The sequence below is a fragment of the Hypanus sabinus genome, chromosome 16, assembly GCF_030144855.1.
Source record: "Hypanus sabinus isolate sHypSab1 chromosome 16, sHypSab1.hap1, whole genome shotgun sequence".
Taxonomy (NCBI): domain Eukaryota; kingdom Metazoa; phylum Chordata; class Chondrichthyes; order Myliobatiformes; family Dasyatidae; genus Hypanus; species Hypanus sabinus.
In genome coordinates, this window is record NC_082721.1 from 63217582 (window position 1) to 63236736 (window position 19155).

Consider the following 19155-nt stretch of genomic DNA (forward strand, 5'->3'; position numbering starts at 1 on the left):
GTTAGTAGTGGCCCTTACCTCCCTGTTGAATAAATGGAAAAATACCTAGGTTTGAAGTCCCAGCAATCGCCTGTTCTCAGGAACAAAGCCCACCTTAAAGGGGAATAGGAGTATAAGACTTAGGCAGAGTAGTCCTCTCTGTTAGATGAGTGGCAGCACTCTGATGACGTAAAACAAAAGCAATTGGTTGAAAGTTTGAGAGTATGGGGCCCCTTGACCTGGTGTGTATGAATTTCTTGTCAATAGAGCCAGATGCCAGTAACATACAAATGTCTTAGTCATCACAGATCACTACACCAGATGTTTGCAAGCTTTCATTACCAAGCATCAGAGTGTGTCCACGGTGGCCAAAGTATCATGGGAGAAGTATTTCATTTATTATGGCCTCCCCAGGCGGATACATAGTGATCGGAGCGCAATTTCGAGAATAGGTTCATATATGAATTACTGAACAGGCTTGGAGTCAAGAACTATGCCTTACCACCTGCAGGATGATCCCCAGTCCGAGTGGTTTAATTGGACTTTGCTAGACATGCTCGGAACTTTGGAAATCAGTAAGGAGAACAAGTGGACATATTGGACATCTGTTCCACTGCTACAACTGAACATGAAATGAAGTTACCGGGTACTCGCCATAACATCTGATGTTTTGAGCACGAGGCGAGGTTGCCCATCGACCATTGTTTTGGGACTGGCAAGGAAGACCTACCACCAAAGACTTACCTGAATTATGCATCTGATATGAGAAGGGAGCTGAAAAAGGTTTATGAATTAGCTGAGGTCATGGCTGCCAAGTGGAGTCAAGGAAATAAGAGGAGATATGATAAAAATTTTAGGTTCTCCCAACTCATGCCGGGAGACTGAGTCCTCATAAGGAATTGAGGCTACCTGGGCAGCTATGCCCTATGTAGTAGAGAGTCAAATGTCAAATGTACCAGTACTCCGGGTGAAACCAGAGGATGGAAATGGGCCTGTCATGATTCTCCATCAGAACCACATTCTGCTTCTGAGACAAGAGGTGTGGGTTGACCCAGAGCCTACACCTATTAAAGAGGACTCTGCAGTGACATGGAGCAACTGAAGGACCAACAGCAGGAGAGAGTAGATCAGCCCCCGCCCCTGAATGGGATACAGAGGATGAGGAAATGGGGGTGTGGTTTATGCTGCCTTTTGCTAACTCCCCACTGATTGAGGAAGAGATTCCCAACCCTTCTCATGCTGTGTCCGGTGAAATTGGAGAATCTATCTGTGGACAGACTGGGTTTTAGCAGGACCACATAAGGGATGAAGTGGGGCTTAGCCAAGTGGCAGGGGGCTCCGTTGCTGGAGGGTACGAGTGATAGACCGGGGGAGGCCTTGCTAAGTAGATCTTAAGTATCCCAAGGAGTGTCTGAACCTGAAGAAGAAGATGACGGGTTAAGGAGGTCTCAAAAAATCAGAAGACCACCAGATAGGCTGGCCTATGTAGCATCAGGGAACAGAGTGTGGCACCCATCGCCTTCGTGAGCTATGTCACTGCCATTTACACATATGGGTTAGACTTTGTGCTTTGTATGAAAGGGTGACAAATTATCTGAATGTCATGAGGACACGACTAATTTTGGTGGAGGAAGAGTGTTACACCCTGGGAAAGGTTTAACTGCTAATGTAATGGTCTTTCTGTAGAAGCAGTGTTTGTGTTACGGTTAGAGATAACCGGTGCTTTGAAATGTGAGCCGTCCAATGAAGGGTGTGTGTTTTCGTGTTGTGTGCCTCACACCGGGGTGAGTTGGGTCCTCTGTTCGGTGGGAGATGAAGGGAGAAGACATTGCAGGACTCAACCCATAGTGGGGCAATGATTTGATGAAGCCCTGGAAGATCGGTGAAGGGAAAACCATGAGCTCCAATGTGTACACATTTGACTGTTTCATTAAAATGAGCCCTTTTCTTTTTTTTTTGCTTTCTCTTTGCTAAGCTTGTAGTCAAATTAAGAATGATAAAGACAATTTGTTGAATTGAATTGAACTGTCTTTATTTCTTACATCCTTCACATACATGAGTAAAAATCTTTACGTTACATCTCCATCTAAATGTGCAATGTGCAGTCATAGTAATTTATAATAATTTATAACAAATAGAACAGTGAGTGTAATATAGAGTACACTCAAATCAGAGTGAGTTCATCAGTCTGATGGCCCGGTGGAAGAAGCTGTCCCAGAGCCTGTAGGTCCTGGCTTTGATGCTGTGGTACCATTTCCTAGATGGTAGCAGCTGGAATAGATTGTGGTTGGGGTGACTTGAGTACCCAGTGTTCCTACACACCTGTCCTTGTAAATGTCCTGAATCATTGGATTGTATGTGGTGTACTTTCTGTTATTTTGCAGTACTTATTTGTAACAGGGTAACAACTCATGCAGCATCCTCACAAACAAGGGGTTCTGGGGTGGGCTCAGCCCTCAATCTCACACATTTGGCGAGGCTGGAGGTTATATTTCGTAGACTGAAGCAGCCGACAGAACCAAAGCGTTTCACATGGTTTGGTTTTTAAAGTAGTTGAAAGCTGACCCACCTGAGCTGTCTAAAGTGATTCAGACATTTGTCAAGGTAGAAATTCTGTCTTTGTAGGAGAAAAAAAAGTGATGGCATCTATAATGAAGCAAGTAAGAATAGATATTTTAAACAGAATAGCTGGACTGAAAAGCATTGACAGGGATTTATGAAAGAAAAAATGTTTGTCTAATTTACTAGAATTTTTCAAGTATCCAACTAAGAGAATAGATAAAAGGGAACCAATAAATGCCACATAGTTAGATTTTCAAAAACCTTTCATAAAGATCTCATTGGAATTTGTTCAATGAGGTTAAAACACACAACATTACAATGGATAGAAAACTGGTTACCAGACAGAAAACTAACTGTGGGAGTAAACATGTCTTTAAAAAAATGAAAAAACAAAACTGGGGATGCTAGAAATCTGAAAAGAAAAAAACACAACAAAAAGTGCAGGAGAGCACTCAGTAGACCAGGCAGTATCTGTGGAAAGAGAAATAAACTTTTCAGAGATCCTCTCATCAGAACTGGGGAGAAAAAGGTAAAACAAAAGTCCTCTTCCCCAGTTCTGACATAGGATCTTCCATTTGAAAAAGCAACTCCATTCCTCTTTCCAGTGACGCTGAGAGTTAACCGCAAATGGGTGTTATAAACAGATCTTTATAAAGTTGGCAGGTTGTGGCGAGCAGATACTGCGAAGATCAGTACTTAAGTATGCCTTTAGGTAGGGAGGAGGATTTGTGTGACTTCAAAAGGTCATGGACATGCTAAGTGAACAGGCAAGAATATGAGAGATCAAATATACTGTAGAAAAGTGAGATTTCAGTGTACAGAATAGTAAATAACAGTATTTTTTAAATGATGAAAGACTGGGAAATGCTGATTTTCAAAGCAATATCAATATATTTATTCATAAGTCACTAAGTTACCACGCAGATAAAGCAAGAAATTAGAAGGCAAATGGTTCACTGGTCTTCACTATCAGGAGTATAGATGGCTTATTGCAATTATCTAAGGTCTTGATGAGACTGTAGCTGTAGTCTCCTTACCTAAACTAAGGATACGTTTTCCATAAGGTTGCAGTGAAGATTCACTGGTTTGCTTCCTGGGAAAGTTGGTTTGTCGTTTGAGTAATACAATACTTGTCTGTATTCTCTAACTTTTAGACAAATGAGAAGATACAAATCTACTAGGCCTGTGTTCTGAAGAGTGTAGATGAATGTAACAAATTGGAGAAGAAATTCCTTCACTTAGTTAGCGATGAGTCTTGATGATTCTCAACCTTAGAGGGCTTTGGTGGCATAGTTATTGAGTTCATTATAAACCAGAATTTCTGAATATTAAGGGACTCAAGAGATGGTGCCAGAAAAATGGAACTAAGGTAAAGATCAGCTGTGATCTTGATAAATCACACAACACACTTAAAAAGGCCAGATGACCTACGCCCATTTCTTATGCTGTTATGACGGAAGAATCCAAAACACAACATTAACCTTAACTTCATAAAATTCAGACTGAGAAGAAAAATATTGTTTATTCTTTAAAAAAAAGTGGAATTTCCACAATAAAAAGATGAGCAAATTGTAATTTTTAACCTTTGTTTTTGTGAAGCAAGAGTACAAATGCATTATAAACGGTGTTAACAGTGTTAAGTAAATGCAGTTGAAGGATAGAAATAAACATGAGAAATTCTGCAGATGCTGGAAGTCCAAAGCAAAACATAAAATGCTGAAGGAAATCAGTAGCATCCATGGAAATGAATAAGCAGTCAATGTTTCAGGCCAAGACCCTTCTTCAGAACTGGAAAGGAAGGGGAAGGTGCCACAATAAAAAGGTGGGGGTAAGGAAAGAATGATACCTGGAAGGTGATAGGTGAAGCCAGGTAGGCAGGAAAGTGGGCTGGAGAGGAAGGAATATGAAAAGAGAGAAGAGTGGACCATATTGAGAAAGGGAAGGAGGAGCGAACATAGGGGTAAGTGATAGGCAGGTGAGAAGAGGTAAGGGGCCAGAGTGGGAAATAGAGAAGAGGGGAGGGGGAGAGAATTTTTTTTTTACCAGAAGGAGATATCGATGCTTATGCCATCAGGTTGGAGGCTACTCAGATGGAATATAAGGTGTTGCTCGACCACCCTGATGGTGACCTCATCACAGCAGTAGAGAAGGCCATGGGCCGACATGTCAGAATGGGAATGTGAATCAGAATTAAAATGTTTGACCATTGGGAAGTTTCGCTTTTGGTAGATGGAGCGGAGGTACTCGAAGAAGTAGTCTACCGTCTTACAACAGTTCTCACCAATATAGAAGAGATGAACCTGGGAGCACCGGACACAATAGATGACCCCAGCAGATGTGCAACTGAACTGTTATCTCATCTCCAAGGATTCCGTGTGGCCTGAATGGAGGTGAGGGTGGGGATGAATGGGCAGGTGTAGCACTTTGGGTGGTTACAAGGATAAGTGCCATCAGGGAGATTAGTTGGTCAGAGCAATGGACAAGGGAATCATGGAGGGAGTGTTCCTTGCAGAAAGCAGAGAGAAGAGGAAGGTAAAGATATGCTTGCTGATAGGATCCCTTTGGAGATGGCAGAAGTTATAAAGAATGATACGCTGGATGCAGAGGCTCCTAGGGAGGTAAGTAAGGGCAAGAGTAACTGTCACTGTTGTGGTGGGAGATGGGGTGAGCATAGACATTCAGAAAATGGAGGAGATGTGGGTGAGGGCAGCATCAATGGAAACCCCATTATTTGAAGGAGGAGGACATCTCTGATGACCCAGAAAGGGAAGCCATATCCTGGGAATAGATGTGGAGGAGATGAAGGAACTGAGAAAGGTGAATAACATTTTTAACAGAGACGGGATGGTCAAGATAACTGTTGGAATCAGTAGGTTTATAAAATATGTTGGCCGACAGTTTGTCACCAGAGATGGAGACAGAGAGATCAAGAAAGGGGAAGGAGGTGTCAGAAATGGACCAAGTGAATTTAAGGACAGAGTACAAGTTGGAGGCAAAGCTGATGAAATTCATGAGTTCATCATGGGTGCATGAAGCAGCACTGTTGCAGTCTTCAATGTAGCGAGGGAAGAGTTGTGGAGAATTACCGGGGAAGGCTTGGAACATGGACTGTTCTACATAGCCAATGAAAAAACAGACATTGCTGGGGCACATGCGGGTGCCCATGCTACTCTTTGAGCCTGGAGAAAGTGGGAGGAGCAGAATGAAAAATTGTTGAGGGTGAGGGCCAGTTGTGCCAGACTGTGGAGGTGGTGGTGGAGGGGAACTGATTGGTTCTTATATTGGGAATGAAGCGGAGAGCTTTAAGACCTTTTTGATGGAAGATAGTAATAAGCACAAGACATCCATGGTGAAAATGAGGCGGTCAGGGACAGGGAATTGAAAGTTAGTAAGGAGATTGAGAGTATGAGAAGTGTCACGGATGTATGTGGGAAGGATAGCAATGAGTCAAGGCACGAGGACAAGTGTTCAATGGGGCAGGAGAAGGCAGAGAGAATGGGTCAACACGGACAATCAGGTTTGTGGATCTTGGATAGGAGGTAGAAGCGAGCAGAGCAGGGCAAGGGAACTTTGAATTTGGTGGCAGTGAATGAGAGTTCTCCAGAGTTGATGAGGTTAATGATGGAGCCAAAGACAGTTTCCTGATGATCTGGAGTGGGTTCCTCTTCAAGAGGTAGGTATGAGGAAGTGTCTAAGAGTTGCTGCCTGGCCTCAGCAAGGTAGAGGTCAGTCTGCCACACTACAGCAGCACCCCCCCACCTTTGTCTGCAGTTCTGATGGAAAGGTTGGGATTGGTGCAGAGAGTGCAGGACAGTACTGAAGTCAAAAAGATAGAAAAGTCAAGATCTAATTGAACAATGTGAGGAGCCGAATTACTGTTCTTTCGCAAGATCCAACAAATATACTGATTAAGTAGGAAATGTCACAGAGCATTTATTAGATTGGAATAGTCCTTTGGAGGAAAATTACAGTCAAGTAATGTAACCCTGACAGAATTAATTCATGATCCTTCTATTGTATTCAATAAAAATCATCCAAAGCAAATCCCACTAAATACAAAGTGTAAAAACTGCAAGGTAATATACTTGATGTTACTTTATTTTCCTTCTCATTAACCAGCATCTAAGAAAGCAAGGTATTTGTGAATGGATAAAAGCAGTATTGGAACCACAATCTTCACTTCAGAAATGAGCTGTCCAAAGTTTACTCAGATCATGGAAATAGGTTTCTTTTAAAATATATACTGTATTTCTACAATCTGAATAAACTGTAGATTCAATATTGAATCATATTCACCAGCAAAATGTCTGTCTTATCCACTCACCTCTGCTTCTGCGTGAATGGCTGTTGCCTTATGGCTAAGTGCTGCTGATCCTCTATCAGTCGAATTAGTGGTGAGTTTGCTTTAATGCGAAGCCCATAATAATGATACTTTGAATTTCCCCTACAAATGAAGAAAAATCACTGATGTTTAGTAACATGTTAGAAGATGTAAACAAGGACCTGGATGATGAGCCATGGTCATATCACACTTATATCACATTACTTAACAAAACTGTATAGAACTGTATGAACAGTTCTGTTCATGGTGAATGGACCACAATGCACAGAGAACACAGCAGTTGTATGAATATGTGTGATGAATGTCAACATATTAATATTTTGCAAATAATGGTGACTACTGGAAGTCGGATCTGAATAGCAGGTAAAAAAGTTGCATGTGGCATCAAGGGCTCCACATATGAAATTCCTGACTGTCCTTCAAAAGAATTACTTTAATTTCTTGAACATGCAAGCAGAACCTTGCAATTCAGTTAGCTGGTAGATAGGGATGGACAGCCTTCACAGCAACGTCAATGTTTCAAGAACAAATTTTAAATTAAAGGAGGTGCACGTTACTCATAGGCAAACCAAAACACGTCCTTTGGGTGTTGCTATTTCTAGTCCATCATATTCATGTCTACATTCCTGTGATCAAATCCACAATAATAAATAAATCTTTCCAAATGATATGACCTTCAAACATTCCAAGTATTCCAAGATGATCCATGGTGTTTGATTACACACGGTCTGATAACTCTCCAAGAAAGCAAATCATAACCATTCTGATAATTCCAAATGGAGTCAAGGAGAATAAATAAAAATTCTAGTCTATTCCTCATTTTCTCAATTTTAAAACTATTTCTTTTATGTTGCCCTTTTCAACTTTTTGTTGCATTATTATTGCAATTTTTAATTTTTAAAAATTATTTCAATTGGGCTCCTTTGCTATTTCATCACCATATTCAGTACTAAATGTATTAAACTTTACAGAAGATGCTGACTGAGCTAAAGTTAGTTCATCTTTATCAGTTTCCATAGATCATTATCAGTAAGTAACCCATTTAAAAAATATTTCAGTCTGCAATTCTGGGCTGGGCCAAACACTCTGTGAAAGTGATAAAGCAAGAGCTAACCTTGTGCCAAGTCTCCGGGTCCGGAGTCCCATGAATACTGATCGTATCAGTTTGCCAAATGAGGCAGCATTCACTGGCTCTAGTTTCTGCTCCTGACAGTGTAGAAGGTAGTGACAGTACAAAGTGCTTCGGGGCAAGCTCACTCCTTCTGCTGTTTCATAGTTATCCAACAACCACTGAACCTGTGTAATAAAACAAGAAGAATTGATATTCATTATTTCTTCCTTGCAATATCATTTTATTGCAAAGTTAAATTAAGTATCTATCTGATTTGCCAGAAACATTTTGGTACTGCTGGTGAAAAAGTCTATTGAACAGTACAGTATTAAATTTATGTTAACATTGAAAGTCCACAGAAGAGTTATTAAAAACAACCATTCATGCATGAAAAATACTTTTCAGTGTTACAGAGAGTGTGGCATGCCACCAGCAATTTAAATAACTAATTAATCTGTTGTCGCATTGTTAATGAACAGGAAAATGAACTAAGATACATTTTTGAACTACTGATTGGATACAAATCTGACATTGCAGATCAGTTGGTATTGCAAGACCTTTTTTTTTATTAATCCCACCAGAAATAAAATTTGCTTAACTTCTAAAACAAAAGGCTAAATCATAATTCCAGTTTTAATGGACAAGAAAATTTAAAATATGCCCTATCTATAAGCAACTATCACCACTTGTCTGCTTGCACCTCTCTCCGAGAATCGACATTTCCCACTCATTTTGGGTCTTCCTCAATTCTTTCTCTCTCCCTCTTTCTACAAGCCTTTCCACCCATTGTCTTTCTACTGCATATCACCTTCTAATTATTCTCCCTGAAGGTACAAGATTCACGTATACATTAATGATGTGTCACTTTTTCTACTGATATTAATTTCTCAACACTTAAAATGATACCTTTACGTTTAACAAAATGAAGAAAAGTTCTCTGCCAGCAATCTCACCAATTGATTTAGTATTCCACTAAGTACTGTCAATTTTCAATCAATTGAATACTTTGCAGAACGTATTGGTTCTTTCTGGTGTTTTTAAAAATCGAAGTAAAAGGCTCAATGCAGTGCAGTTTTAAAAACCCTTTACAAGGTTAAAGCCTTCAGTATTTCTGCAATATAATTCAATAATGTTTTTAAGAAATTATGCAATTTTAATAAAGCTAGAGTTAAATATGCATCAAGGTGTAGCTATTCTATAATGTGCATAAGTCTACAGCCCTGTAAATTCTGAAAAAAACACTGGTTTCTCCATTCATGGTCTTAAAAGACTTGTCATAATTTATCTGCATTCTAATTCAACATTAATTATGTAAAATGAAAGGCTAATATAATCAAATTATACGCAAACTAGTATATGAGTCCAGCTTACAGGCTATGAATCTGAAAGTACAAGTGCCTTCATAAAGCACATTTTTCATTCTAATAATTTAACAATTGAGAATTTTCAATTGAAATTTAGCCCCATAATAGTCTAATTACTATTCTAAATATTTAATATATGTTAAAAATTTATAAAAAAAAACTTTTTTACCTCATATTCTCATTTTTATTCCATTTTTGATGTACAAATTATTCTACAAGCACTTTCAAGGCTAGTCCATGAGAAAACAGAAATTATTCTTGCTGTACCACAAACCTATTAAAGCATCCCAAATTAAGAAAAGATAATAAAACTTGACCTCATCAGTAATAGTAATATAGTGCAACAGGTGATTTTGAGATTCAGAAATTTGACCATCTGTTTGGGAGGAAGGTGTCTAACAATAGTGCTACAGGACCACCCTCACTGAACAATACAAAACAGAAACCCCAGGGGAGTCAGCACTTGGAAGAGTTGACCAGTGACTCACTGTGGCTGGAGAGGCACGCATGGTGTGACTGTAAGACTGACTGGAGCTCCCCAGCATGTAACCTCCCTGGATGACATAGGTCCCTCCTCCTGGATTGGCCACAATCTGCCCTCCCGTGACATACATTGGCACCGTTCCACTACTGACCACGTTCTGCGAAGTCACCGGTGTGGCAACCTGGTTTGGCGTCCCCTGAGATTCATAGTAACTCCCGCCTGTGTTCTGGGTGTACAGCTGAGTTTCTGAATAAGGGTAGTTGTTTGAACGTCTGAAAAGAAAAAGTATGATAGCGGTTCCACAAAGATGACTTTAGTGACAGTTTGCTAACTTACATTTAGAAGTATACTAAAACCTTTTCTGAATACAAAAGTCAAAACAAATCACACTTTAAATGTCTTTTATTTTGTTACCAATGAGGAACATTCAGCCCTTTTATCTAAGTTTTTCCCCATGGACCTTCACTTTCTTTGGACCTAAGCAAGCATTTGTTATGACGATAAAATCAAATGTAAGTACTGCTTACATCAAATGACTAAATTTACAAACACTGTGCATTTAGAAAGTTATGGAATGTCACTAATGAGGTGAGATTAACATGAAATATTTTCCATAAAGTTGATTATAATTTCTGAAGCAAAACAGTTGTCTGAATAATATTGTGTAATTAATTAGTTTCTATATATGTGTTGTAATAATCTGAAATTCTATATTATAAAATTCTATATATGAATTCAATACCTAAGACAGTTAAAGTTGATGGAAAAACCGACATCAAGCACAATTTGATTAAATTGAAAAAACATGGCAAATGAATATTAATGTAATTGTAAGGTACAGCAATCATGTTCAAACCAGCAAGTATAAATGTCTGCCGTTTTGTGAGAGGAATGACATTTTCTTCACTTCAAGTAATTTTGAGCAATTTGTGTTGGTACTGGTGTCCACTGGTGCACTTAGTGTGCTTAAGCAAGATAATGATCAATTTTATATTTACCCATATAGACTAACAATCTGTGTCTTTCTTTTATACTTTGAAGACAGTAATTCCATATTATTTTCTAACTATGCAAACTCCTGGTCCTGAGAATAGCATAGGTTACATTATCACATACATTCCTTTACCAGTTGTTGAAGTGTTCTGACAGGCAACATTTCTACTCACATTGTGCTTCCTGTATAGCTGGCATCACCCCCTTCTACATACTGCACCTGGTTCGAGTAGACATGCTGAACAGGCTGCACTGGCACCTGTTGTAACTGTTGAACCTAAATGTTGAGGTTATCAAGAGGAAAAACATAATTATGGTATACTATATATTAGTTAAACATTAAAAGCAAGATTTGTGTTGAAGCAAAAGGCAATTTTCATTTATGAAGCCTTTAAGGCATCAGATGAGTGCCTTCACTAATCAGAATCTAAATACCTAGCATGGTGGAGCACTGTGACATACAGAACAGGAAAACCTTTTTCATTCCTAAGATCACAATTTAATGCTGGGGAACAGATGAGTCAGGCTCAGCTGCAAAAGCTAGGAGAACTAAATATCTCCTAACATCACTTCTAAGACTTACATATAAAGGGTAGCGAATAGTTTATTTAATTTTATCCAACTTATTTTGAGAAATCAAAAAAAGTGTAAAATTAATGGTTTCTTTCTATAATGACTCTGATTTAACTTAAAATGCAAACCTCATCATTCATCTCCATGATTAATGTTTAAAGCAATTTGTTTGCAACCACTATGTAAAAAATCAAATTATTGTGTGCCTACTTTCTTTTATTATAGAATTGATAACTTTGTGAATTACAGGTCCTACTCAGCTTATGAATGTTTGACATGTACACCACTTGTGTACGAGCGAGCAATGGGAAACTGATGAGATGCTACTACAGGGGTACAGACATCTGCCACCAAGTGGGAAAATGGTTTATGGCCACAATTCTGATATGCAAACTGTTTAGGTTAGAAAAGGAAGGGAACCATCTTGTAATCTGGGAAGTACCTGTAGGTTCTAACAAAAACTTCTGTATTACCATGAACAGGTTGCAGAATTAGTGTTCTAAACCACTGCAGGTTATAACCGTGCAGCTGAGTCTATAAATGAGCTATGTGTTATATTGAGGACACAGTTACAAACTAACACCAATGGGACAATAGGCAAAACAGATTAAAAAAAAGATTCAAATGGTTGTAATATTTTTAAAATTAGAATAGATTTATTGAAATAAAGTTTTCAGAAGTAATTCTTCAAGATTAGTTGAATTCTGCAACTTTATTGGATTACCTGTCCAACTAGTCTATCCATTACAAACACTATAAGCTTCCTCTCAACATCACTTATTTAAAAAAAAATTCAATAACTTCTTTGCATAATTATACAATTCTTAAGCTCTGACAAAGGACTTGCCTACAGGGAATATAGATGAGAAGCAAAGTCAGAATTTTTTTTGAACTTTCAGTAGGTAATCCATTGAAAATGTTTCCTAATTTTCAGTTGAGACAGTAAGAAAATATAAGCTAAATTAAAGAGATACCATCTCCAACAGGATCCCACCACCAAGCACATCTTTACCTGCCCCCCCCTCCACTTTCTGCTTTTTGCAAGGATTACTCTATTCATCCCTCCCCACTGATCTCCCCCACCCCCTGGCACTCTTCCTTACAAGTGGAACGAGTGATATACCTGCCCCTACACCTTCTCCCTCTATCATTCAGAGCCCCAAACAGTTCTTCCAGGGAAAGCGATACTTCACTTGTGAGTCTGTTGGGGTTATCTACTATATTTGGTGTTCCCAGTGTGGCCTCTTATATATCAGTGAGACTCGACATAGATTGGGAGACTGCTTTACCAAGCACCTACACTCCATCCACCAGAAAAAGCTGGATCCCCCAGTGGCCACCCATTTCAATTTTACTTCCCATTCCCATATGTCCATCCATGGCCTCCTCTACCCTCGCAATAAGGCTACATTCAGGTTGGAGGAGTAACACCTTATATTCCACCTGGATAGCCTCTAATCTGAGACATAAACATCAATTTCTCATACTTCTGGTACTGCTCCCCACTTCTCTATTCCCCATCCCTGTTTCCCTCTTTCACCTTATCTCATTGCATGCCCATTGCCTTCCTCTGGTTCTCTTCTCCCTTTTTCTTTCTTCCATGACCTTTTGTCCTCCCTCTTTAGCCCTGTATCTCTTTCGCCGAACTTGCCTACTCTTTACTTCACCCATCCCCTCCACCCCCCCATCCAATTTCATCTTGTGTTTCTCCCTTCACTCCCCCCACATTCTAACTCTGACTCCTCTTTTTGTTCTCCAGTCCTGCTGCAGGGTCTCGGCCTGATCTGTTAACTGTACTCTTTTCCATAGATGCTGCCTGGCCTGTTGAGTTCCTCCAGCATTTTGTGTGTGTTGCTTAAAGATAATGTTTCCCTGTTTTAAATGTAATATAATGGTGTCAAAAACTCACTTTTTGAATAAATAAGCCAAAAAAAGGATATTTAAGATTGTGTGCTAAATATTTTATAATAGAAATCAACAGAATCTTGGGTTTCTGGGTGATCAAATTTCTCTCTAACTTGAGAAAGAAATGTTCGGTAAGAAGTATGAAATGGTTTGCCTAATACCAAGTTTGTTATTACCTGTGTTCAATATTTAACAAAATCAAATCTACTTCAGACAAATAAAACAGGTTTTTTTTCTGGGCAGAGATCCAATAGAATACAGGAATGTTTTAGAATTTTCTACCACAATAAAACTTGTGGCTGGGTGGGTAAAAGATTTTAGATAAATGCTTACATAATTCAGGAAAACAAGTGACCCAATAGAGGTAAGGTGTGCTAAAATCTGTGATTCTATGACTATTAAGATATAATTCATAGACAGATAAGATAAAATATCAGCTTAGCTTTCTAAACAAATTGAATAAAGAAGCCAACTATCTAGCCTTATGATATTTCCTATTTAACCTACTTTAAGCGCAGTTGGTCCAGTTCCGAACACTAACTCCTGAGGAACTCGCTGAACCTTGACTCGCTGTTCAGGACTGGCTGGCAACATGGAGAAAAATGGAACCTGCTCAATAATCACTTTCTGTTCTGTGCTGGGAAGATGCTGGGGTGTAAATCGAATCACTTCAACTCTTGATGCGGAGGTAGAGGGCATCATGTGTAGGATGTGCACTTTGTGTTCTGGACTCAATGCTTGGGAGTTTCCTAACTGAAGTTCTTCATGAATACTGTTCTTTGAGCTGGGAAAATCAGCAACTACCTGCAGCTTCTGATCTTTCTCAATCATACTGGCAATCTCATTCTCCGTGCTCTAGTGTATAATATAAGCAAATTATTCATACTAAAACAAATGTTCAACTATAAAAATTCACAAAAAATGGAAGAAAGATGAACATGCTGGCATTGAATGGAAAGGTACCACAAAGCTATGGATAATTTTATTTTTTAATGGTTTCTAATGGTAGTTAGAATTAACCTCAATGCAGTTCCTGGAGAAGACTGTAGTATAAAATTATCCTTGTTACATGGAATTTTCTAATTTAGATACATAGCTTGTATAGGAAACAGCCTATAAATTAGCAGTTAAGTTAAAGTACATAATCTGTAAAATACAAAACCTGAAATTGTTTATCAATAATTTAGATACAAAAATAATTCCATTCTCCAGCACAGTCATCCTTCAACTTAGACAAAAAAAATGTATAATTTTAAATATTCACAAACATATATGTACAACCTGAAACGAAAAATGCAGACTTAATATCTATCCAAAAAAAAAACAAGATAAAAAACATATAAAGGATAATGCTTCCATCACTTAAAATTCATTTTAATTTTTATGGGAATATTTCAGTGATCAGGGTCATATATCAGATGCCAATAGGCTATTGAACTTGAGGATAAACCTTGCTCCACTAAAAACCCACTATAACTTTTGATTGATATTGTATGAAGGAGTGAAAACTAAAATGATTCTGAGATGAGGGCACATAAGTTGATTCCTAATGGTGTTTCATCAGGGTTAAGTAACACTCTAATCTTTTTAATCACCTGAATTAACATTGTTGTACAATATTTCCCTCTGTAACCCCATTCATTTTGTTCTGCTGATGGAACTTAACTTTGCAGTCATGACCCTGGCACCACTCGTTAAAGACCATTCTAGGAATGGTAAGAAATAAATCACTAGTATTACCTGAAGTCTGAGGAATAGACTTTTCAATTTTAGATAGATCCTTCATTTCAAATCAAATATATCTCAAGAATCAAAACAAGAACTAAGTTGGCCCATTAAAATTAATGTTTGAAGGCTATTTAGTGAAAACATAGATTAACTACAGTAATTTTGATTAGCTTTTATCTATTTCAGTTCGACTTTCATGCAAAATCTATACTATAGATAAAATTATGGAATTGTTCCATTTCATAAGAAATACAACTGTCACTGATTAAATTAGACTATCTAGGATCGATGATGGGTGTAATCAACCTCACCTTTTTAAAATACAGGCAACTTCTATTTCAATTAGAATAATATCAAAAGAGGATCACAACACAAAGTCTGGTTATTTTTCCAGGACCAGTAACTAATGTCTAATTTTAGAGTAGTACTGTAATAAGAGTGGTTTTCTGCCTTCAACTTCAAGACAGTTTCCCTCCCAAAGTCACCCCTCCATGAACTCACCACCCTTCCACTATCTCCCATTTCCACCACTGAACCCAACTACACCCCAATTATGTACTCAACTATCAACATCTTGGCTACATGTAGAATGACTTCCTTGTGTAAGGTAAGGGCAGAGGTGATCTTTAAAGCTTTCAGCCAGTTATAGCTTTTAACTAAGTGGGAAAAAATTGGAACAAGCGTAAGATGAGAAAAATTCAGAATATAACAGCATGTAATGCCTAAAGTTCAACTACAATTTCTGTTCAGAGTCACAGTTCAAACATCATTTAAACAAATAGCGATATTGTTTGACATAAAATAGCTGCAGTAACAGCAACTATTCTGACACTTCTCCATACAATTATAAATTTTAAAGGAGTAGTCATAAATAATTGTTAACCAAATAGGTCAATCACTTTTAAGCCATAGTTACTCTGAGTTGAATAAATTAAAAAGTCAGTATTGTTTACCTCCTGAGAAACATGAACTTGTTGTAGGGCTTGTACTGATAACTGTTGAACTTGGCTGGTTTTAGCAGCCTGTGGTGTTGTTTGTACAACAGATCTCTGCAAAGGCAAAATAAAATCAATTAATTTTACTTCCAGCTTGAGCTACAGTTTTTGAAGGATTACCTTTTGAAGGAATACCTAATAGCTAATATTTTAACAGCTACTGTTATGCAAAGACCCAAATGGATTGCTGTATAACAATTTCCTCCCATAGCTTTCAAAATGTGTCAAGTAATTTCTTTTTAACACAGTTGAGTCTGAAAGACAAGCTGATGTTATCTTGAGCTTTGTTTGAGCAACAGTTGTAGATAACCACTCATTTCACTCCTGCAGCTAATATTCTCAGCATTCAACAATATAAGAAATAGAGGCAGAACTATGCCATTTGGCCCATCAAGACTGCTTTGCCATTTTATCATGCTGATTCATTTCCCTCTCAGTACTAATCTCCTGCCTTCTCCCCATATCCCTTCATACCCTGACTAACCAAGAATCTATCAACCTCTGCCTTAAACATACACAGCTGCCCACGGCAACAAATTCCACAGGCACCCTTTGGCTAAAGAAATTCCTCCTCATCTCTGTTTTATATGGACTTCCTTCTATACTGAGGCTGTGCCCTCTGGTCTTCTCCCACTATTGGAAACATCCTCTCCACATCCACTCTGTTGAGGCCTTTCAGCATTCGATAGGTTTCAATAATATCCCCCATCATGCTTCAGAATTCCAGTGAGTACAGGCTCATAACACTCCTCATATGACTAGCCTTTCTGTCCCAAGTCATTTTCATGAACTTCTTTAGAAAAACCTCCAATGTCAGTATACCCTTTCTTAGATAAGGGGCCAAAAACTGCCCACAAAACTCCAAGTGAGGTCTCATCACTGTCTTATAAAGCCTCAATATCCCATCCTTGCTTTTATATTCCAGTCCTCTCAAAATAAATGTTAACATTGCATTTGCCTTCCTCACCACTGGCTCAATCTTCAAATTAACCTTTAAGGAATTCTGCACGAGGTCTCCCCAAGTTCCTTTGCAACTCAGATTTTTAAATTTTTTTCTCTATTTAGAAAATAGTCTAAGCTTTTATTTCTTTTACCAAAGTGCATGACCATATACCTCCTGAGGCTGTAATCCATCTGCCTCTTTGACCATTCTCCTAATTTGTCTAAGTCCTTCTGTAGCCTCTCTGCATCCTCAACACTACTTGCCCCTCCACTTATCTTCATATCATCTGCATAATTGGCCACAAAGCCATCAATTCTGTCATCCAAATCACTGACATATAACGTTAAAAGTGGACCCAACACAAACCCCTGTGGAACACCACTAGTCACCGGAAGCTAATTAGAAAAAGCTCCCTTTAGCCCCATTCTTCATTCCTCCTGCCAAACAGCCAATGCTCTAAGCACACTAGAATCTTTCCTGTAATATCATGGGCTCTTAACTTGTTAAGCAGCCTCATTGCAGCACCTTGACAAAGGCCTTCTGTAAATCCGAGTACACAGTATCTCCTTTGTCTATCCTGCTTATCATTCCTTCAAAGAATTCTAACAGATTTATCAAGTAAGATTTTACCTTGAGGAAACATGCTGACTATGACCTATTTTATCATGTGCCCCCAAGTACCTCAAAATAACATCCTTAACAAACAACTCCAACATCTTCCCAACCACTGAGGCCAGACTAACAGGCCTATAATTTCCTTTCTTCCGTTTCTCTCCCTTCTTGAAAAGAGGAATGACATTTGTAATTTTTCTGCCCTCCAGAACCATGCCAGAATTCACTGATACTTGAAAAATCATTACTAATGGCTTCACAATCTCTTCAGCCACCTCTTTCAGAACCCTAGGGTATATACCATCTGGTCCAGGTGACTTATCAAACTTCAGAACTTTCAGCTTCAGAAGCACCATCTCCCTAGTAATAGCAATTGCACTCATTTCTGCCCCTTGACAAGCTCAAGCATCTGGCATACTGCCAGTGTCTTCCACAGTGAAGACTGAAGCAAAACACTTATTTAATTCATCTGCCATTTCCTTGTTCCCTCATGACTACTTCTCCAGCATCATATCTACTTTTGCTTTTCTTTTACACTTTATATATCTGATGAAACTTTTGGTATTCTCTTTAATATTATTGGGTAGCTTACAGTGTTCTATCTTTTCCTTCTTTATGACTTGTTTAGTTGCCTTCTATTAGTTTTTAAAAACTTCCCAAACCTCCAACTTCCTGCTAATTTTTTCTCTATTATATGCCCTCTCTTTGGCTTTTATGTTGGCTTTGACTTCTCGTCAGCCTTGGCTGCGTCACCCTGCCTTTAGAATACCTTGGGATTTATCTGTCCTGTGCCTTCCAAATTGCTCCCAGAAACTCTAGCCATTGCTACTCTATCATCATCACTGCTGGTGTTCCCTTCAAATCAATTTTGGCCAGCTCCTCTCTCAGACCTCTAATTCCCTTTAATCCACTGTAATACTGATACATCTGACTTTAGTTACTTCTAAAATTGCAGAGTTCTATGATATTATGATCACTGCCTCCTACGGGTTCATTTACCTTAAGCTCTCTAATCAATTCTGGTTCATTGCACAACACCCAGTCCAGAGTAGCTGATCCCCTAGAGGGCTCAACCATGAGTTGCTCTAAAAATCCATCTCATAGGTATTCTACAAATTCTCCTTCTGATTTTCCCAATCTATCCTCACATTGAAATTCCCCATGACTATTGTAATATTGCCCTTTTGACTTGCATTTTCTATATCTTGTAATTTGTAGATCACAGTTTTGATACTGTTTGGAGATCTATATAGAACTCCAACCAGGGTCTTTTTACCCTTGCAGTCTCTTGGCTCTACCCACAATGATTCGACACTTTCTGATCCTATGTCACCTTTTTCTAATGATTAGATTTCATTTTTTTTTTAAACCAACAGAGCCATCCTACCTCCTCTGCATATCTGCCTGTCCTTTCAATACAATGTCTGTGCATCCTTGGACATTAAGGTCCAATCTTCTTTCAGCCATGATGCCCACAACATCATAGAAGCTAATCTGTAACTGTGCTACATTCATCTACCTTATTTCACATATTGTGTACGTTCAAATATTACACCTTTAGCCC

At 38.5% G+C, this 19155-nt stretch overlaps 1 protein-coding gene across 8 annotated transcripts in view; it reads right to left on the reverse strand.

Moving 5' to 3' along the window:
* The window catches only part of rfx1a (regulatory factor X, 1a (influences HLA class II expression)), a 168718-nt gene that overhangs the window by 46165 nt on the left and 103398 nt on the right, over nucleotides 1-19155 (reverse strand). For 6 of the 8 annotated variants that reach the window (XM_059991958.1, XM_059991955.1, XM_059991954.1 and 3 more), the window contains 5 exons: nucleotides 15995-16090; nucleotides 11009-11112; nucleotides 9847-10114; nucleotides 7998-8179; nucleotides 6866-6985 (listed from right to left, as the gene is read on the reverse strand). In XM_059991958.1, the coding sequence (XP_059847941.1) occupies nucleotides 6866-6985; nucleotides 7998-8179; nucleotides 9847-10114; nucleotides 11009-11112; nucleotides 15995-16090 (770 nt within the window). The other 2 variants (XM_059991956.1, XM_059991957.1) reach the window with 2 other exon arrangements.